Source organism: Cornus florida, unplaced genomic scaffold, assembly GCF_030987335.1.
Source record: "Cornus florida cultivar Cherokee Brave unplaced genomic scaffold, ASM3098733v1 CherokeeBrave_3.0.0_Hap2_Chr06, whole genome shotgun sequence".
NCBI classification, from domain to species: domain Eukaryota; kingdom Viridiplantae; phylum Streptophyta; class Magnoliopsida; order Cornales; family Cornaceae; genus Cornus; species Cornus florida.
Window position 1 is genome coordinate 98,095,082 of NW_026775576.1, and position 20,485 is coordinate 98,115,566.

Here is a 20,485-nt window from a genome sequence, read left to right on the forward strand (position 1 = left end):
AAAAAATGATGTGCCTTCCGCGGCTTCCATCTTTAATGTTGATGTTTAGATTTTTTTTTGTATTTATCTATGTTATATTTGACTAGATATAGACCAATTATTGTTTTATAAACAAATTGGCCAAATTTTTGCTAGATATATTTTTATATGTATTTAATCGATCATGAAGTACTTTTAACTTAAAATATTATTATATTATAATGGTAAAATTGTTAATACTACGAACCCCCTTTACATTGAATCTTGGCTCCGCTAAAGAGTATGTTATTTGAAAATTTGAACATAGTTGAGGGATTTTTTTTGTACTGTATCCATATATATATATATATATGTAAATTTATATGCATCTCATATGGAATGGAATATCTTTGTGTGTTGTGTGCGCGTTCCAATTATTTCACGTGGGAGCCGGTTAAAAAAATAAAATAAATTTGGCATTTGAGAAACTTATTGATTTGTCTCACCATGGAATTGAATTTCTCCTTGTTGAATAAGGTTTTGAATATGGAAGTAAAGCCAGGTGCAGGAAGCATTGTAGGTTCGAAAAGTGATGACCGTGATATGGAGCTGTTCTGCAACATCAATGGCAAAAGACATGATTCCATCTGCTATTATACACGTCGGTGGTGACCATTCTTGTTGTTGATGTAGACCCGTTAATATGTCCTTGAACTTGGCCTTGGACTCAAATCCCATGTAGAAGAATATGTCAAGGAGTTGTGGACCAGAGCGTGGATGTTGAGGTGGAAGTCCATCTGGGATGACCTCAAAACGGAGTGTAAGAAAGAGGGCCTTGAAAGCGGTATTGTTGATGATCAATTTGAACATGAGATTGTGGTTGTGAAGGGTGTTTACAAAGGTGACACAGAAATTGGCAGTGCAAAGAAGCTGTGCAAGCATTAGCATGGGTTTGATGTGTCCTTGTGCAGGGAAAGGCAATATCACTACGTGAGGTTGAGGCTGAGGCTGAGGCTCACTTACATCCATATCCCTTCACATTCCTGCTTAATTATTGACTCGCGGGTGATCAATTATTCATCTCGAAAGGGAACTCTCTCTCCGTACCTAGTAATTTCCCCATAAGAACAACCATTGATGTATGTTTATCAAATTACAGATACCGATGTAGACTTCGTGATTTTTATTTGCAAATGCCATATATTTTTGGTTGTAACTTGTAAGTATACTTTTGTTATCTACCAAATCCAACGTAAGGACCCCGTTTAAAGGAATATGCCGTTGATGTATGTTTTATCAAACTACGGATGGTGATGTAGACTTCGTGATTTTTATTTGCAAGTGCCATATCTTTTTCGTTGTAACTTGTAAGTATACTTTTTGTCATCTACCAAATCCAACACCGTCTAGGGCCTCAAGGAATATGCGATTTACTATTTTGCACCTAAAAAAAAAAAAAATCGTAATGCTAGAATTAGAATTGAAAAAATTAGTTGAATCCTTTTAGGAATTTAATTTAATTTTTTTTAAGAGTGTTGTTTAAAAAGTAGTACATTAAATTTTAAATTGAGATAATTAGTTTAGGACATCCAAAAAATGAAAGGTGGATTTTTTTTTTTGTGTGTAACGGGAAGTATTAAACAATGACACACAACATAATGTAATTGTATTACCGAATCAGAGATAGTAGGATAGTTTAAGTATTAAATCGGAAATGATGGAGGCACACACACTTACCAATATTATTTTTTTTTGACTTTTTTTTATATTTTATAATTAAAGAGGAGGTGTCCATTTGTTATTGGTTCATCTCAGCAGTGAAGACATACTCATCGGTGAGCACCTAAGTATTGTTCGGAAAAAAAATGCTCCACAACTTGATAGCTTAATTTATTCATAGTTAACCAATCTTTTTTCCTGTTTATTTTTCTCATATCATTTCTAGATAAGCTTTTAAAAATGCACCAAAATTAAAATCATTACAATTATTTCATTTTAAAATTAATTTTATTATACTACTTTGTCCCCAAATGGAGGTTTTTGGCTCTGGCCTGGATTCTATTATAGTACCAGCAAAATTTTTATGTTGTTTTTGGGAGCACCATATTGGTGTTTCGAATTTAGGATTGGAAAATTTTAGTTCAAAATTTTAACTAAATTTTTCTCTAATTCTAAATCCAAAGTCGCCAATCCAATGCCCCAAACATAAGTACAAAATTGATGCTTCAATTTCCATATACCATAGACACAACTGAGACAAGAAAACCAGAAAGGCTAAAAGTAAATAGCAACACAGAGACCAAAAACCAAAACTACATTTAAGAGCGAAAAAATAATAAAAATAAAATGTATCATCTCAAATTAATCAGGAGAACTAAAGACCATAATAGAAAGGCCGTGAAAAGTAGCAGCAAAGGCAAAGTAAAAATAGTTTCCAAGACTCCTAAAATAGTCCGTTTGAGCTGGAAAGAAGAAATCCATTCAATTAATCATGCCTTCAATACTTTAACCGAAGCGTTCTTAGTTGACTTCATCGATCGAATGTCTTCAATTAACTTCTCTAAGTTACAATAAGATGATCCACCATCCCTGACACTATCACAAGCCATTCTCGAATTCTCAGCTATTGATTTCATGATCTTCTCTCTCTTACCATCCATCAGATTTCTTACCATTTTCTCAACTGTTAATCTATCACAAATGTCCTTCATATCAACCCCAACCTTCCATAACTCACCCACACACCTACTATTCACTTGCTGGTCAGCTATTTGTGGCCAACAAATCATTGGAACACCCGCCAAAATACTCTCTAACGTTGAGTTCCATCCACTGTGGGTCAAAAACCCACCCACAGCCCGATGGGTCAGAACTTCTTCTTGTGGGGCCCAACCCACTATGCACCCTCTATCCCTAGTCCCCACCAAAAGGTCTAAAGGAGTCTCAACCAATTTATTATCCTCCTCTGGAATCAAACCTTCCCTTATTACCAATAGAAATAGCTTTTCACTATTCACCAAACCATACCAAAACTCTAAGAGCTGCTCACGAGTCAATATAGTCAGACTTCCGAAGCTAACGTATATCACTGATTTGGACGGCTGACAGTCGAGCCATGTCAGGCAAGTCCTATCTTGTTCCCTTAGACTACCATTTGATGAATCCGACGGTGGGTTCTGGACGTCTTCATATCTACAAATGCTTGGTAGATCTCTACGTCGCAAGAGGCTCTCAAACCCAGGAATGCAAGAAACAGGCTTACTCATGTCATCATCCCCTAAAATGAAAAATCTAATTAATTATACACACACACAAGTGATAAAGAATCTGAATAAATATATATTTGATTGGACAATACTTACCTACTCATTAGTGAACAAGTTATCATGTTGACCGCTGATGTAATCTAATTACAAATGTACATATAATTTGTAATTACATAATTAGGAAAGTGACAAACAAAGATAAAAAAAAAAAAAAAATTGAATAAATTTAATTATCTTCTCTAGTTTCTTTATTTATTACTTTCCTAATTTTATAATTACTAACTATATGTGCATTTGTGAACGAACCACATCAGTATATATCCATCTGTTTGTTATATGATTTAATGGGTTATTGCATTCATTGAGTAAATATGCATGCAAGTTAATACAAGTTGGCGCACGGATGATGACACAAAGTTTGGCATTATAGGAAAAGAAAATAATTTTTGTAGTGAGTAGTTGCAATTGTAATGAATTGTTAGACCTATTATTTATATAACAAATAAGAGATTGAGATCCTTCACTTATTTGTATTTAACATAAATAACCAATTCATGGTAAGTAATACTACTCTATTGGAAAAACAAACCATTAGAGGTTTCTAAACGCATTGAGAAGTTGTTGGGATGGAATCTCTCCTTCAAAATGTGTGTCTATGAAGGACGCGCATATTCGAACAGCCAAATTTTTTCTTAGCCCAATCTGGAGTGTATATGTTATTCATTGAACTTAAATGGGCGTTGCCCTTGTTTTTTTTGTCTTCCTTTATTTTGGGCTAGTATGTAATGTTAGCTCTATGCCTTGTTGGGCCTCCAGGCCCGCTAATAGAAATTTGCTAACATTAATTTTTTGACAACTTTATTTACTGGTGTGAATTTAACCCGTCCTAAAAGGGTTGAGCCCAAATTTATCCTGATTAATAATAAATTTTTAAATAAATTTTTTGTTATTTAGTTTTTTTTTTTTTATGACAATTTTAAATTTTAATATTATTTTTGTTATTGTAATTATTAAATATTAAAAAAATTCATAAAATTTATCATAAATTTATTCAAGTTTGAATACTTCATGAATCGCGAACTACGAGTGAACAAATAATTCGTGAATTTGCGATCCAATACTTGTGAATTGGAACAAATTATTATATCCACGGATCGATAGCGAATTCAAAAAAATTGAATCTGTAACATGAATGGAATCACAGATTAGATTATTAAAATTTGATCCGATCTGTAATATATATATTCAAAGAATGTATTAATTAATTAAATTTGTTAATCATGATTTGATGAACTCTAAGAATATATTAGTTCATGATGATTTAAATATATGAATTAATTTTAATAAATTAAAATTTTATCAATTAGGGTATGGTTAAAAAAAATTAATATTAGACTATTTAAGAAAAATTCTAACTCACCGACCTGATCCGTTAACTCGCGTATCGGTGACGGAATCAAAACCATTTCAAAAAAAATTTAAGGGTAAGAAAAATTTTTGGCGCACCGTGAAATGGAATTTCTCCTTGTTGAATGAGGTTTTCAATATGGAAGTTAATCCAGGTGCAAGAAGCATTGTAGGATCGAAAAGTGATGACGGGAATGTGGAGCTCTTCTGCAACATCAATGGCGAAAGACATGATTCCATCTGCTATTAGGCATTTGGGTGGCGACCATTCTTGAGTAAGTGAGACCCCCATTAGTATGTCTTTCAACTTGGCCTTTGACGCCAACCCAATAGAGAAGTAAAGATCAACGCGTTGTGGACCAGATCGTGGATGTTCAGGTGAAAGTCCATCTGGGATCACCTCAAAACGGAGTCTAGGAAAGCGGCTCCTGAAACTGGTATTGTTGATGATCATTTTGAGGATTAAATTGTGGTTGTGATGTGTGTTTACAAAGGTGACATAGAAATTGGCATTGCTAAGAAGCTGTGCTAGCATTAGCATGGGTTTGATGTGTCCCTGTGAAGCGAAAGGCAAGATCACTACGTGAGGCTGAGGATGAGTGACATCCATGTTTTGCTTAATTAATTGGCTGGGTTGGGAATTAATTAGGACGATACATATATATATATATATATGGTGTACAAATATATACGCCTTCATGAGCTGGAAATGGAATCTATTGGGTACCGGGCACCATCAGTACAACAAACCTTTCAATGGTGGTATTCAGGCACCGAAATTATTTTTAATATTTTAAAATAATAAAATATATATCATGTTCAAGGGAGGTTCTATTTTTAATTTTTAATTTTTAAACAATATAAAATATGATGATGTTTGCTCATTTGGTCAACTTATCACGTTCACAATGCTCTCACTCATTGATATTGTAGCCACCCTCTAATATAAATTATGATGTGGTGCAGTTGTGTGGTTTTGTAAATTAAAGCACGTTCTATATATATATATATATATATAATTATAGGAGGATGACTTGGTAACTAAAGATAAAACATAAATTGTTAAATTCAGCAAGAATTATGAAGTCAAGTAAGTTCAATTGCTAATTTGCTATCTACTAATTTAAGTCCTTAATTCCCTGTGTAAGGTATAACACATAATGATAGACATATAAACACAAAATAAACAAAGTCACAAATTAAAGTCTATAAATCAAATAGAAAACAAAATACATTTTTCAACACTACAATTTTCTTCCCTCGTTACATTCAGAAGAAGCATACTGTGATGATGACATGAATGATCGAATGTCATCAACTAGCTTCTCTAAGTTACAATAAGAGGATCCACCTTCCCTAACACTGTCACGAGCCATTCTCGCAATGTCATCACTTGATTTCATGATCTCCTCTCTCTTACCCTCTATTAAATCTCTCACCACCTTCTCAACCGTTGATCTATCACACGTGTCCTTTATATCAATCCCAAGCTTCCACAACTCACTCACGCACCTACTGTTTACTTGTTGGTCGGCCAATTGTGGCCAACAAATCATGGGCACACCGGCCCAGATACTCTCTAAAGTTGAGTTCCACCCACTGTGGGTCAAAAACCCACCAACGGCTCGATGGGCCAGAATTTCCTCTTGTGGAGCCCAACCCACTATGCACCCTCTTTCCCTAGTCCTCATCGTAAGCTCTTGTGGAGTCTCATTCACCATATCCTCCCCCAAAAGCAAGTCTTCCCTTATGACCCACAAGAATGGTTTTTCACTGTTAACCAAACCATACCAAAACTCCATCAATTGGTCAGGAGTGATCATCACCAGACTTCCAAAGTTGATGTATACCACTGATTTGGACGGCTGAGAATCAAGCCATGCGAGGCAAGTCCTATCTTGTTCTCTCAAACTACCATTTGATGAAGAATGAGACAATAATAGATGATCTTTGATTCGAGACTCCAAGAGAGCATGGAGAGGACCAATGGTGTATATTTTGGGGAAGAAAGAGAGGAGTTTAGAGATGATGGGTGATTCCAGTCCATCAAAAGTGTTGAGTATGAGAGCAGAAGCTCGAGTCATGGCCAAGGTTTGGTTGATGAAGAATTGTAAAACTGGGTTTTCAATTGATTCAAATCTGCAAAAGCTTGGAAGATCTCTTCGTCGCAAGAGGCTTTGAAATCCAGGAATACAAGTAATAAGTCCATCCATGTCATCATCCCCTAAAATTAAAAATTAAATCTTATGAATAAGTACTTTCACACACACACAGATATATAACTGATATATGTTATGTTACGTACATATATATATATATATATATGCATAGACAGTGGCCGGGATAACTACGACTCTTTTTATCTATGAGTCCATAGTATAATTAATTCGAGACTACCTATCATCACGTACCTTGGAATGGAATGAGTCCTTCTTCAATGAGTTTTGGGATATTTAAATAAACCCAGTAGCTGGAAGCACTGACAGTTCTAAAAGCGATGACCGGAATGTGGAGCTCCTCTGCTACATCAATGGCTAAAATTGAAATGAGTCCATCTGCTATTACACATGTGGGCGTCGACCACTGTCCTCCTCCTGTTTCTGGGCCATTAATTAGTGAAAGCAATAGGTCCCTGAACTTGTGCTTGGGCGCGGCAGACAAAATAGAGATGAACAAGTCTCTGATGAATTGGGGACCGGAGCGTGGATGTTCCGGTGGAAGTCCGTCAGGAATGGCCATGAAACGTAGTCTAGGAAAGAGGTTGTTGAAGGTGGTTTGGTTGATTAATTCGAGGAAGTGGTTGTGGATGTCGAGTGTGTTTACAAAAGTGATATAGAAATTGGCATGGGAAAGAAGCTTTGCTAGCATGAGCATGGGCTTGATGTGGCCCTGTGCCGGAAAGGGCAAAATCACTGCGTGAGGTTGAGGAACATCCATATTTTGCTTAATTGATTGGATTTGGAATTTATTTAGGACGATATATCATATATGGTGTACAAATATATACACTTCTTAATCTGGGAATGGAATCTATTACGTACCGGGCACCATCAGTATAACAAACCTACCTTTCGATGGTGGTATCAGGGACCGACATAAGACTCTCAACTTGATTAATGACCACATGTATATAATATTGTAGTGGTAATAAGTGGTCAAATAAATATAGAAATTCATATGGTCCATATAATTAATGCCATAAATATAATTTAATTCATAAAATAATATTCAACATATAAATATAATAAATAATTATATTAAATATTATTTATGTTTTATTAAAATATTCATAACACTATTAAAGCATGTTCAATCTTATAATGGCTTTTGCTTTCGGCTCAATCTTGCTGAGTGTGACTTGGATGATAATTTAGTCCACTTGAATTTAATTTGTTACATAATTAACAAGTTTGTGGTTTAGTGGTATCAAGATTTTACTTCTTAAAAAAATCTCATATGGCACACCAAATTTTTTTTGCAATTTTCTAAAAAAATTAATAAAATAATAATTTGGAGTTCAAATTCCGAATCTGCCAACACGATGGAACAGTCCCATTGTGAGTATTTGGAGAGTCTGAATTGAGAAAGATTCTCAGACGCCATCATTCATTGTCACTATTTTTGAGGCCATGACCAAAAAAACTATTTTTTTCAAATTTTTTCTATACTAAAACATTTCTCCGACTTTATTTTATTTTTAAAAATAATTCTAATTAATCATCAATCCAAGTATAGAATCACAAGATTTTTTCCTGGATAACCTTGGGTGTCTAATGTATATAGATTTCAATTTTAACCCATAGATCAGTTTTCTCTAAACTAATTCAAGAAAATTGACAAATCCATGGAAATAAGAAAATTAATTTTTAAAGTTGGACTTGTTTATTTTTAATAGTGTATGTATGATAGGGAGCTCGATACTCCAATTTATTCAATATGACTAATTTTATATAAATAAGAGCTGATGTCACCTAATCGTCGTACAAATAATTTTTTAAAAGAAATATGTAAGTATCAACTTAAATAAAAATAAATAAATAAATACCAAACTAAGTAAAAAGTCCATTCCTTCACATTCTTAAAAATTATCTGGTCTCCACTTGCATAAAAAAGTTGGAATTAACTATCAAATCTAAATCACTTTCGTATTCAATAAATAAATTTTGAGCAATACTTGGATTAACACTCACCGATTTGGGCACGTTTCATGATTATATTGGTTCGTGAATTCCTTTTCTCTCTCCTGTCCTTGGGCTCAACCCATATAATAAAAATCCAATAACTAATACGGATAAGACGAAACCTAACCTCTCTTAACCTTATAAAGCCCATAAATAAGCCCATGCAGCCCACAGCCGAATCAACAACCCACCATAAAGTGGACCCACCGATACACAAATGTTGACTTAAGTGGGTCCCACCTAAATCGCTTTGTGATGCCATGCCGTAATGTCTACAAATGGGTCCCATGGTAGCCACCACCTCAAATTACCTGATTCGACCGTCTGATTGAAAACGAAACGCCTCACTTTCTCTCTCTAAACCATTCTTGTCTCTCTCTAGACATCACTGCGGTGAGAGAGACAGATTCTCGGTCCGTTTCTGTGTATTCTATAGGTTCTTTGTATTCTTCTACGCCTTTGAAGAAAACGTGTGCGATTTACAAGAACATTGCTTGCATCTTCTTGATTCTCTGCAATTCCTTTCTTTGCTTTCAGTGCACATTCTTCTCGTTGATTCCAAGATTTTCAGAGTGATTATTTTGAGGTAATGTATTTTCTCTTCATCGAGATCGATGATTTTGGTTAATGCGTGTCTTATATTCAGTAAATTATTGATTTCTCGTGGTATGTGCTCTGGCTTTTTTTTTTTTTTTTTTTGTTGTTGTTGTTGTTTTAGAGTGATTTAAGTACAATTATTGGCGCTTACAGTTAGAATTTAGAAATTTTGTTTGTTTTTTGATACACATTTGGCGGTAATTCCCGCGAATTTGATTGTACTACTCTGATAGTTTAGCTCTAATTAGTTTGGATCTGTCTGTCATTTGCTTTCGACGTGAATCATTTGCGTCGATTTGCTTAGTCTTGAAGAGAAATTAGAACTTGGACATGAAAGGGGCAATTCGGTCAAGGACTCTTAGAGAGAGAGATTTGTTTTGTCTTGGGTATTCAATTTTCTATCTTTCTTGGCTGAAATTTTGTTTGATTGATGAGCTATATTATATGTTATGGAATTTAGTAAAGAATGGCTAATTTGCTTCTGGGTTCTTGAGTTGTGAGCATTCTTTGGACTTTAAAGTGATTATGTGATGGTGTAGACGCTGTGACTTATGGTTTAATGGATAATGATGTAAGTGCTGATTATGCAAGAAAGGTCAAATGAAATGGCACCAGAAACTCTTTTCTCGCGTTAAATTGAGACAAAAAATACTTAAACTATGAATAGACAGCAATACAAACTCCTTAGTGTTGACATTAAGCAACAAAGATTTTGACTTCTGTGACAATCAAATGTCCTGTTGTTGCAACTTTTTGTATTAAAACCTGTGTGTCATGGTATTCCTGAAGGCCATTTCTTGTTCATCTTAATGTAGGGTTGCCCCCAAGAGTTCTATTTCATCTTGAGAGAGAGCATGAATAGAGGGCCTGTTTGCTTGCTCAACTGTTTTTTGTTTTTTATTTTTGTTTTTTAAACATTGTATTGAACTGTCAATACAACTTTTTGTGGAAGAGAACAAGTTTTGATTGTTCTCTTTGAAGAACTTACTAAAATGGTATATGAAATTCCTTGTTAAATCAGATGCACATTCATCTTCAATTTACCTCAGAAGGACTTAGCAGATGGTTAACAAACTATTTGACCTGTACATTGTAACCAAGGGAGTTTAGCAGTTCTTGTTTATCTTATTTTCATCTTGTTGTATAACTGCAAATTCTGTATCAACCCCTTTGTTTCCACCAATGCTTGTGTGTTGCACATACGGCAGGCGAACAACTATCACACAAATTATATATTTATATCCTTACGAATATGAATTTAGAAAATCGATACAGGATTTGTGTAGTTCATCGCAAATAACTTGGTTCTCTGTTGGGTTGAGTTGAGCAAGGAACTCACACTAGATCTCAATTATTAAATGATTATGATAACACATCAATCATAGTTGTCCGTCCAAGTGAGGAGTGACTCTGTCTATTCTCTCTCTAATGAGTGTTATTTGATTCTTGAGAAAGTTAATTGTTTATGCCAGTCTAAGTAATGTTTACATACATAATGGCTCCCAAGTTTTGAGTTCAGTTGGTCCTAGGCAGGAAAATATCATTTCTTGGTGAAGTCTACATTAACTTGTATGTCAATAATGGGAACTTTTATCTTCCAAGTTGCATAATTTTTCCTCTAGTGAAATTCTTGAGTTTGTTCTTTTTTAACTGTTTTTTTTTTTTTTGACTTTTGACAATTTACATACATCTCTTTGCTCTGATGAAATTCTCAGCACGGAAAGGACTCAATCTTGCACCATGTTTTGGTGGCTCACACGTGTCAGTGGAGCATGGCAATGTGTTATATCATACCATCTGAGATATAATCAAGTAACAAGCACTTAGAATCAATTGAGAACATGGGATACAGTTTCGAACTCAAAGGGAGTACAAAACAGCCACAAACATCAAAAGTTGCGAAGGAGAGGATCCTACCACCTCGAGCAATTGAAAGTCTAAAGTTGCAAGACAAGTGTAAAGTAGAACGTCCATTTGGTCAACCGTACCTTGGTTGGCATCATGAATTAAGACATAGTGCAGGTGACTGCTCCAATTTTCATCCAAAATCTTCTTTAAAAAACCAAAAGCAATGGAATGGGAAGAAGGTGACTAGAGATGATGAGCTGGTCAAGCACATGTCAAATTTACCTGGCTATCTCCAGCAAATGGACAGAGGAAAAAATCTCCAGGAAAAGGCTTTGAATTTTGGAGTTCTTGATTGGGAACATCTAGAAAAGTGGAAATATGACCAAAAACATATCTTACAAAAAGGTAACCTGAATACATCATCTTCTAGCCATAATTCCTCATTTATGGCAAGTAGCTTCTCTTCACTTCCCTGTAAAGTTCGGGGCAAGAACCTTTCTCCTCTGATGAAGCAGGCCCCATTACAGTGTGCTCGTCGTGAAGAAGATCCTTCTCAAGGTGTTAAACAGTCTGGAGGGAAGGTCATACACCTTCAAGATTTTGAGAGTGCTCCAAAGAGCACCCTGGATGGGCAGCAAAAGTGCACAAAGAAGTCTTTTCGTAGAAATTATTCTGAGATGAAGATTGAGATGGACAAGAGAAAAGATGCAGATCAGAATATCATGCCAGATAAGAAAACTTCCAACTTGAGAAAACACGGTATCTCACTCTCTGCAAAGGACGCGATGAGTGGTCAGAATGGAGAAACTAAGCAGAGAGTGGAGGAGCTACAAGCATCAGAATTTACTCTTGCTCATAATCACTGCCCTGGAGATCACCAAAGAATTGTTCTCCTTTTACCCAAACATTCTCCCAAAAGGAGTTGCTCTCAGGTATTTCAGCCTTCGGAAGGCAGAATATTATCTGATGGAAAATTGACACAAGCAAATCAGAAAAGCTTTTCATGCCACAATTCTTCTGAGGAAGTTCACTCTGCAGAACTCTGTTCTGAAATTCTGCAATCTCGCCCGCTGCCTGTTAGTGTGGAGACCAACACCAAGCCTGACACGGAACCACATAGCTTGATAAAAGCTCAAGGAATGGAGCTTCCACATGCTGCGTCTGACACATGGCAATGTTCAAATGAATCACCAGCCATATTTTCTAAAAGTAAATCTGTAGATGAGAAAAGGGCAAGCATGAAGATTTCCTGCTCAAGTCCAATTGAGAATTCTAAGAGATTTGATCAAGAAACTACTGACCCAGTAGCTGCAAAGGGAAGGCATCCATCACCTAATCATCGGTTTAGCTTCAGCCTAAGCAGGATGAGCAGAAGTTTCAGTTTTAAGGAGGTGTCAGCTGTTCCTCAGTTGAGCTCTTCGTATGCTACTGTCAAGTCTGGTCCAGTGACATTTGAAACTTCTGGTTGTCTGGATGATTCAAACGGAAAAAATCCTAATTTTCATAGCAGATCCAGGTCCAGCCCTTTAAGAAGGTTACTAGACCCTCTACTGAAGCCCAAGGCAGCAAACCGGCATCTTTCTGCTGAGACTGTTCAGCCATTGAAATGGAATTTGAATTCTTCAACCTCTAAGCTGATTGATAATAGTGAATCATCACCGGACAAGAAGCATGGGAAATCATCTGTTGAAGCTCTTCTGCAACTTACATTTAAGAATGGACTCCCTTTGTTCAAACTTGTGGTTGATAATAATACTGACATTCTCGCTGCCAATGTGAAAAAGTTAACTACAACTGGGAAGGGTGATTCTACCTGGATATACACATTTTACTCTGTTAATGAAATTAAGAGGAAGAGTGGCAGCTGGATAAATCAAAGGCATAAAGGAAAAAGTGGCTTTAGCTATGATGTTGTTGGTCAGATGAAGGTTTCCTGTTCTGATTTTCCAGACTTGACTGCACAGAGCACCAAGGACCATTTTGTAGTGAGAGAGTGTGTTCTTTATGGTGTTGATATTGGACAGACAGATAAGGTAACATCAGAGCACATGCCAAACAGGGAGGTTGCAGCCATTGTCATCAAGATTCCGAGTGAAAATACAAAGGATGATGGAGAACAGAGCCATAAAGGCATGGACTTGACAGGGACAGGGTTTACAGAGCATTTGCAAGAAGACAAAAAATTCTGTGACGATGGTGAAAATGAACGCTCTGGTAGCACGATAGTTATTCTTCCTGGTGGTTTTCATGGCTTGCCAAGTAAGGGAGTACCTTCGCCATTGATTAACAGATGGAAATCTGGTGGATCATGCGATTGCGGAGGTTGGGATGTTGGTTGCAAACTACGAATTCTCACTGACCAGGATAAAAGCTACAAGCATTTGAAACAATCTATTCCTTGTTCTACCGCAAGTCATCTTGATCTTTTTGTTCAGGTACTGCTTTTATGTCTAGCTGAGCACTCTCTTTCTCTGCCTATAATTATTTAATCTTTGTTTTTGTTTTTGGTAAAAGTTAATCTTTGTTATTTTGTTAATACGTATTTGCTCAATATAGTCTACCTTCACACAGGGAGGAGATCAAGAGAACAAGCCAATCTTCAGTTTGGCACCATTCAAGAAGGGAACTTACTCTGTTGAATTTAACACGTCAATCTCTTTGTTACAAGCATTCTCAATCTGTATCGCGTTTATAAGTAGTCAGGAGTCTTCTGACTTCATGGAAGTGAATAACATGTCAGAAGCAAAACTTCTCCGCGAACCTGCTCTGACTGGATGTGATAGAACAAAGCCTCCCACCATTCCGCTAAGATACATCCCATCCCCACCCCCTTCTCCTGTTGGAAGAGTCTAGCTTCATGCAAGGGATATGTTTTCCGACTTCATGGAAGTGAATAACATGTCAGAAGTAAAACTTCTCCGCGAAGCTGCTCTGACTGGATGTGATAGAACAAAGCCTCCCACCATTCCGCCAAGATACATCCCATCCCCACCCCCTTCTCCTGTTGGAAGAGTCTAGCTTCATGCAAGGGATATGTTTCGGGCATTTAGCTGTTAAACTTCAGTGGATAGCAAAGGAAGCATCTATACCTCAAAGAGGGTAGGTATTTGTTCATAATCAGTCCATATTTTGTTAAAATTGAGATATGGCTACCATGAAAGCTGACCTCTGAACAAGAGAGTGATGTGGGAGATGAGATCTATGACCATTTTAATCTTGTACCAGTTGGTACCATTAGTACCATAATCCTATGTATGTAAAAAATAACATCATTTACTATATCCAACTCGGCATTACAAGAGTTGTACAGGTTCGTGAAGACTATACCTACTATATGGACATGCATGCAACGATGCAAACTATCAGAGCTCTTGGGCCTTCTTTAGATAAAAAAATCTGGAATAGAATTAAAATGATAATAAGGTCTCACAGATTTTATTGCAGCCTACGGTCAAGCAAGCATCTAAAATATACGTACAACAGAAGCTGTTTTTATACTATAAGCAACATTTGTCCTTCTTTCCATGTATAAACTGATAGTGATGCTGATATTCTTCCTCAATCATCACAACTCAACATGTGATGCATGGTGAATACAGATGAACCATTGGCCATCGATTCTCTCAAAAACATTAGTCGCGAACTGTCTTCCCCAGCTGCTACCTTTTGTCTTAACCAATTCGGTGCAAGTAACATACCCTAAATCACCTTTGACATGGACTTGTACATCCTTAATCTCAATCTGTAATGGGAACTCATAGTCAGCCCATACAAATTCCCAGCTCCCCATCACAAGATCGTAACCAGATATGCCACTCACACCAGGATGCACAACACACACATTTTCCCCCTTTGCCCAGAGGGCTTGCATGGCAGCCAGATCCCCATTCCTAAATGAGTTGTAGAATCGAGCGTTGGCTGCTAGTACTGAAGTCTTGCTATCCTCCTGGAGAACTCGGAGATTGTCCCTGATTTTTGCTGCTTGAGTGTAGTTTTCCTCCTCAATGGCAATTTGTAGTTCCCGCTCTAAGGTCTGCTCGTTTAATAGGATGCTTTCACCACTCAAAGTTCCCTCCGAGTCCTCACTTTTAACTTGACATGGTTTCAATGAATATAAACGGGAAGCTCGTCCAAGGGTTGCTGCACTAGATAAATATGAAGTCACACATACTAGAGTATTAAAACAGAAATCGAAATACAGTTAAACAAATATATGGTGCTCCTTGACTTGATCAATGATGTGCATCATATATCCATTATGTTCCATTGTTCCAGAACAGACAATATATACCTGATACAATTCACAGATGAGGCATACTATTCAAAATAAGTTTTTCCGTCAAACAGACAACGTCAACTTTTGAAATAACCTGGCTTGCAATTGAGAGAGATGCAAACTTATGGGAAAATAAAGCCAAAGATGCAAAGCAGGAAATAACCTCTTGAACTCTCTCTGGCGATTGAACAACCTAACATTTGAGAGAGATGCAAACTTATGGGAAAATAAAGATCCCCTGGAGATTTTATTCAAATGAGTTTTAGTTTTACTCCGACTGCAGGAAGCATAATGAACTTGTTTGTCTTTTCTCAAAAACCAATGACAACCAGTACCAAGATACTTCAACAAACACATAGGCAGCCACACAGTGACATGCAAAACTGGAAAAGAATTAAATAAATTTCTGTCAGGACATAGAATGGGAAGAGATCTGCTCAAGTTATACTAGCGTGATCCTTTTCTTGTGACAGCAAACAGTTACTTCTCTCCTTCCAGCCTAAAAAACTTGGATATTTTCTTGGTGTTTTGCCAAACCGCCGTCACCCCTACTCGCTCAGAAAAGTACAAAAACCCAATACATCCTCATCCAACCCACATGCTAATAGAAACAGCAGCTAGTACTATTAAACCCGCCAAGGAGCCATGAGCTTGATACTAAGGGGTTGCATACCTCCTTTTCTATATAACTTGCCATCTACAAATTTTCTCCGACTTCTTCACCTTTATTACATCCTTCTACCGTCTCATAGCTTGCCTTCTTCCAGGAGCCACATCTACCCCAGTTAATAGGCTCAAGAACATCGTCAGATATTGATGCAAGACAATATACAAACATCATCTTACACCATATGAATAACACGAGTTATAATGCTATCCATGGGTGTGCTTACAGAAGGACTATAGTTGCTATACAGAATAATGAGAAAGAGAACTTACCATGCTTTCCAGTCCCCAAATTGCAAGGATGATGACCAAACAAAACCTGGACCTCATTTGCTCTTCGACAACTACACGCCAATACTAAATTGTACGACTTCAATGAGGCTGAAGAGAGGTTATGAAACACCCCAAAATGATTAATGATTGGACATCGCAACCCATTAAGCTCCTGAAATCAGAAATTATCCCTAGAAAATGAAGGTTTGAGTATAAAAGACACTAGAAGAATGAACTCCACAATAGATTGTGAAAAATGTTTATTGTGGCAAATAATGTTTTGCTATTATTGGAATAATTTCTTTTAAATCCTCTAACTTTACACTCAATCATTTCACAAGGAACCGTCACATAAAAAAACTATTGAATCATCTGATGTGCAATCAATCAAGCAGCTAATCATCCCATTGTTACATGGTCATGAATTACAGGGAGACCTTAATCAAAAAAGAAATTAAGAGTTGGTTTCCTTCAACTTTTTTGTAATAATATCTCATAATTAATATAAATATAGAATTTTAATTAACATAGAGTTTAATCGATTAATACATGAATGAACAATATTGCTTCAAACCACTGATTCAAAATAAAATTGCTCGAAGTTCTGTCTGATTTTCTAGATCCATCTGCTTGCAGGGTTATAAGTAAGGCAGTAAGCCATATTTTCTTTGGGGATAGGCATTTAAGAGGAGCATTCTTACATAGAAATGAGATGATCCGTATAATTGACAGACCCAATTGCAAAATACAACTAATTTTCTATTAATATTTAAAAACTGAACAATACTACTAATTAATGAATTTTAAGGAGCCAACTAGGTTTTGTGGTGGGTGGTTGATAATTTACTACTTACTAATTTAAAAAAATTATAGAGAGAGCATATTAGTTTTATCAGACTGAAAATATATGGACGAGATCCATTTACACCTTGTGTAAAACTCATTGTTCTTACTGCCCTCCAAAACTTCATATAAAATCCAAAAGTTATCCAATTCACCATTTGATTGCATATTTTTTCCATTCCTCATTCTCACCAAATGTCGTGTTCATCGGACATTAGTGGTAGTTCAACTCATGCACTCACATCTCTTAGTATAAGTATAATTAGATGCAATATATAATGGGGCATCTATTGATCTCCAATCAACCTGAAATTTGGAATGTGTACAAAATAAACATATAATTGAATATGGTTTTGGAATTTCTTTACAACTGTTCCAATGCAACCTGTTGTATGAAAATTGGAAAGGAGAGAGGAGGAGGAAGGGGCGGTGTGGGGGTTTCCTTTTACAGAAAGAAAAGAAGGTACTTTCAAATTTTAAAAAAGGTGGTCACAGTGCCCTGCAACTCACAGAAATTGATGATAAATGGAGTTTCCATTTGTAAAGAACTTGAACATTTAACTAATGAACAGGAATTGGAATTATATACTATTTTTACAGGCTTGATCATTATCTTAACCTTGGTGGTCAGAAAGCTAGATAAATAATCATATGTAAATTCAGTTTATTAAGAAACTTGATTCAAATTTAAGGTTTTATTAGGAAGTAGAAAGGTCATGTTTTTAAAGGTTCCTTCAGACTGATGGCTGTTTCCAGTGCCATTTATTCTTTCTAAGAGAACTTGGAAAGCTCCAAGGTGTTTTAAATCTCGACCTCCCATGTTATCTCTTAAGTATACGAAATAAAACTGTACAGTGATTTCAGTTTTCAATATATTACTCTTTTGACTCATTAACATCAAGGATCTTTAAGGTTTGCTCATTAGGAACCTTAACTAAGGAATAAGTCATCACTTTAACTAATATAGTTGTCAATGATCAAGTCAACTGTCTTATCAAGTTACCTATTGCACTTGTTCATATTAAGTATCTTGTTTTTGTTTCAGTAGTTTACCAATCTCATCTTTCAACATGCATTTAGATTCATACTGAAAAACACATTGTTATATTTTATCTCTGTTCCCTGAAAATGCCCGATTATTAGATGCCCAATAATTCCCAAATTCTGAAAATGTCTCTAAGCCTCTTACCACCTCAATTACACATGAACTTAGCTATTCATATGACCACAATAAATTAAATGGCGAAGACAAAAATTTTATAGAAAGCCCACACAATGTGAATAGAAAAAGAACATGTAAGACGCAAAAAGGCAACTATACACACACATACATATATACGAAATAATACTCACATTGCAAGAGAACATAGATCGACTAGGCGGAGGCTTCAACGACAATATATAGAAATTTGACATCTCCATGATTCAAAGGCGAGAATTACAGACCATCCACTGCATATATATATAGAGAGAGAGGTGAAACAATTAATTATGTGAGAACGTGTATATGTATGTAACCAAGAGAATAACAATACCCTTTGAAATATATAAAAGAAATATTATTAGGGTTTGTTTATTACCTGTCAAGAGATTTAGGGCTTTTCAAGGTTTGAAGAAAGCTCTTCTGCTAGCTGAGACAGTTTGGATCAGTTTAAGGGCATTCATGGAAATTCAGTACTGAACCGAACTTGTCCTCAATATGATGTGGGCCGATTTAGTGGACCTCGACGTAGATTGGTCTGTTGGGCTAAAGTCTCTGTAAAACAGGCCTTGTAAGTTGTAATATGATACAGTTTTGGTTGGTCCAATATCTGCCCAAATCTACTCCGAAACAAAAGTGGTGTCCCAACTAACTGACCTCTTCTACTAAAGTTGGGGAACACCACTTTTTAAAAATATATATATATATATATATATATGTGTATTTATTTATTCTTTCTTGCAAAGATGGTGCTGTCCCGCATTTTAGAGTACCTGACAATTCACCGGACACATGCACCAGATAATTATTAAGAATTTTCCTTTGAAGTTGGTTCTAAGAGAATGTCGAATTCTCAGACCTCCAAAATTTGAGGTAAGAGTTTTTTCAATTAATTAGGATACGGTTCCCCTCATTTTAGTACTTTTATAAATTGCTTAATTTTTTTTTTTTAAAGAAAATGACATAATTATCCCTCACAAGTTGAATGTATAATTCTGAGCATCACCTTTTTTTTTTTTTTTTTCAAGACAAGAATGTTAGGGGTTGGTGGTTAGTTGTTAGAGGAGGGGGAAGAATGCAAGGTTCAAATACGGACTTTTAAATATAGAAAACAATTCAACCACTCGGATAACATAGTACTTGCAGTTCCGAGCATCATTGGGGTGTGGGAAAATATTACTTTTAAAAGAAAATTATGTCATTTTATTTTTCAAAAAAAATAAGTAAAATTGTGAGAAAATAAAAATGGAGCTCAAATATCAATTTTTCTATTGTGTTCATATATGTGTGTGTGTGTGTGTGTGTGTGTGTCATGCACACCATATATCTATATCTATGATGTGTGATATTGCTGTGACAAAGAAATCCATGCTTGTGGGTAGGCATCTTTGAGACTTTGTCTTCCTAAAGACTTTTCATAATTTCCTAAACAAAGTTATTTCTCTTTCGTGCGTACTCCTCCTATGTGACAACTTTTTATTAATTGAAGTTTGATTAGAAGGGCACCTTAGGTGGTGGGGCTGTTGGTGCATATCAAGGGTCTTGTCTTTGTTTTTCATTATTTAGGATACAGACATATTACTAATTATTTGAGGCTCAAATTTAAGATGCTTTCTTAATCAATAAGAGAGACTGATTAGACTACTGCTTAATTAATTTCACTGGCCAATGTATACTACTGTCCCAGTAATTCACTATTTTTTTTTTTTTTAGATGTTCCAAATTAACTGTTGATTTTGAAAAGTCAAAGCAGATAAATTTTATTTTTTCATCAAAATCTTTTATATTTTTAAAAAATTTTAAACTTGATAATTATACCTATTTAAACTAAAAATGACAAGTTGATAATTTTAAAAAGGAACAATGCATTAATTGCATGTCTTCTTAAAAATTCTAATTTCTAAACATGAGCATTTAATATAAGACAAAGGGGTTATGTCATTTCTTTTTTTATTTAAATACAAAAATC

General features: G+C 35.7%; 6 protein-coding genes across 8 annotated transcripts; 1 reads left to right on the top strand and 5 right to left on the bottom strand.

Moving 5' to 3' along the window:
- Positions 1-365: 365 nt before the first annotated feature.
- Positions 366-1,176, bottom strand: LOC132313220 (UDP-glycosyltransferase 85A7-like). Its single transcript, XM_059811905.1, has one exon. The coding sequence runs from the start codon at positions 985-987 to the stop codon at positions 448-450; it is 540 nt and encodes a 179-aa protein (XP_059667888.1). The 5' UTR covers positions 988-1,176; the 3' UTR covers positions 366-447.
- Positions 1,177-2,255: 1,079 nt separating this feature from the next.
- Positions 2,256-3,698, bottom strand: LOC132315064 (7-deoxyloganetic acid glucosyltransferase-like). The gene has a single exon (XM_059813822.1). The coding sequence runs from the start codon at positions 3,222-3,224 to the stop codon at positions 2,448-2,450; it is 777 nt and encodes a 258-aa protein (XP_059669805.1). The 5' UTR covers positions 3,225-3,698; the 3' UTR covers positions 2,256-2,447.
- Positions 3,699-4,680: 982 nt separating this feature from the next.
- Positions 4,681-5,253, bottom strand: LOC132314687 (myricetin 3-O-rhamnoside 1,2-glucosyltransferase UGT709G2-like). Its single transcript, XM_059813516.1, has one exon. The coding sequence runs from the start codon at positions 5,239-5,241 to the stop codon at positions 4,681-4,683; it is 561 nt and encodes a 186-aa protein (XP_059669499.1). The 5' UTR covers positions 5,242-5,253.
- Positions 5,254-5,814: 561 nt separating this feature from the next.
- On the bottom strand, positions 5,815-7,662 carry LOC132313221 (7-deoxyloganetic acid glucosyltransferase-like). The gene is made up of 2 exons (XM_059811906.1): positions 7,043-7,662; positions 5,815-6,855 (listed from the first exon to the last, which is right to left on the bottom strand). The coding sequence occupies exons 1-2, from the start codon at positions 7,566-7,568 to the stop codon at positions 5,876-5,878; spliced, it is 1,506 nt and encodes a 501-aa protein (XP_059667889.1). The 5' UTR covers positions 7,569-7,662; the 3' UTR covers positions 5,815-5,875.
- Positions 7,663-9,140: 1,478 nt separating this feature from the next.
- LOC132313222 (uncharacterized) lies at positions 9,141-14,576 on the top strand. 2 transcript variants are annotated; one of them, XM_059811907.1, is made up of 3 exons: positions 9,141-9,398; positions 11,125-13,692; positions 13,814-14,576. In XM_059811907.1, exons 2-3 carry the CDS (start codon positions 11,251-11,253, stop codon positions 14,108-14,110), a joined length of 2,739 nt encoding a protein of 912 aa, XP_059667890.1. In that variant the 5' UTR covers positions 9,141-9,398; positions 11,125-11,250; the 3' UTR covers positions 14,111-14,576. The 2 variants fall into 2 exon arrangements, with proteins under 2 accessions (XP_059667890.1, XP_059667891.1); XM_059811908.1 differs by having other exon boundaries at positions 9,142-9,398; positions 13,829-14,576.
- A 59-nt stretch (positions 14,577-14,635) lies between these two features.
- On the bottom strand, positions 14,636-18,968 carry LOC132313224 (uncharacterized). 2 transcript variants are annotated; one of them, XM_059811910.1, is made up of 4 exons: positions 18,896-18,968; positions 18,669-18,767; positions 16,473-16,644; positions 14,636-15,397 (listed from the first exon to the last, which is right to left on the bottom strand). In XM_059811910.1, exons 2-4 carry the CDS (start codon positions 18,735-18,737, stop codon positions 14,823-14,825), a joined length of 816 nt encoding a protein of 271 aa, XP_059667893.1. In that variant the 5' UTR covers positions 18,738-18,767; positions 18,896-18,968; the 3' UTR covers positions 14,636-14,822. The 2 variants fall into 2 exon arrangements, with proteins under 2 accessions (XP_059667893.1, XP_059667892.1); XM_059811909.1 differs by lacking the exon at positions 18,896-18,968 and having other exon boundaries at positions 18,669-18,889.
- Positions 18,969-20,485: the final 1,517 nt, after the last annotated feature.

What these genes read in the sequence shown, in the direction of transcription:
- LOC132314687 (XM_059813516.1), bottom strand. Translation starts at nt 5,241, where the DNA reads ATGGATGTCACTCATCCTCAGCCTCACGTAGTGATCTTGCCTTTCGCT.
- LOC132313222 (XM_059811907.1), top strand. Translation starts at nt 11,251, where the DNA reads ATGGGATACAGTTTCGAACTCAAAGGGAGTACAAAACAGCCACAAACA. An exon ending in ATCTTGATCTTTTTGTTCAG is followed by an intron (nt 13,693 to 13,813) that starts GTACTGCTTTTA and finishes TGCTCAATATAG; the next exon opens with TCTACCTTCACACAGGGAGG.
- LOC132313220 (XM_059811905.1), bottom strand. Translation starts at nt 987, where the DNA reads ATGGATGTAAGTGAGCCTCAGCCTCAGCCTCAACCTCACGTAGTGATA.
- LOC132313221 (XM_059811906.1), bottom strand. Translation starts at nt 7,568, where the DNA reads ATGGATGTTCCTCAACCTCACGCAGTGATTTTGCCCTTTCCGGCACAG. An exon ending in AGGACTCATTCCATTCCAAG is followed by an intron (nt 6,856 to 7,042) that starts GTACGTGATGAT and finishes TTTTAATTTTAG; the next exon opens with GGGATGATGACATGGATGGA.
- LOC132313224 (XM_059811910.1), bottom strand. Translation starts at nt 18,737, where the DNA reads ATGGAGATGTCAAATTTCTATATATTGTCGTTGAAGCCTCCGCCTAGT. An exon ending in GATCTATGTTCTCTTGCAAT is followed by an intron (nt 16,645 to 18,668) that starts GTGAGTATTATT and finishes TTCTGATTTCAG; the next exon opens with GAGCTTAATGGGTTGCGATG. An exon ending in TTTGGGGACTGGAAAGCATG is followed by an intron (nt 15,398 to 16,472) that starts GTAAGTTCTCTT and finishes TATCTAGTGCAG; the next exon opens with CAACCCTTGGACGAGCTTCC.
- LOC132315064 (XM_059813822.1), bottom strand. Translation starts at nt 3,224, where the DNA reads ATGAGTAAGCCTGTTTCTTGCATTCCTGGGTTTGAGAGCCTCTTGCGA.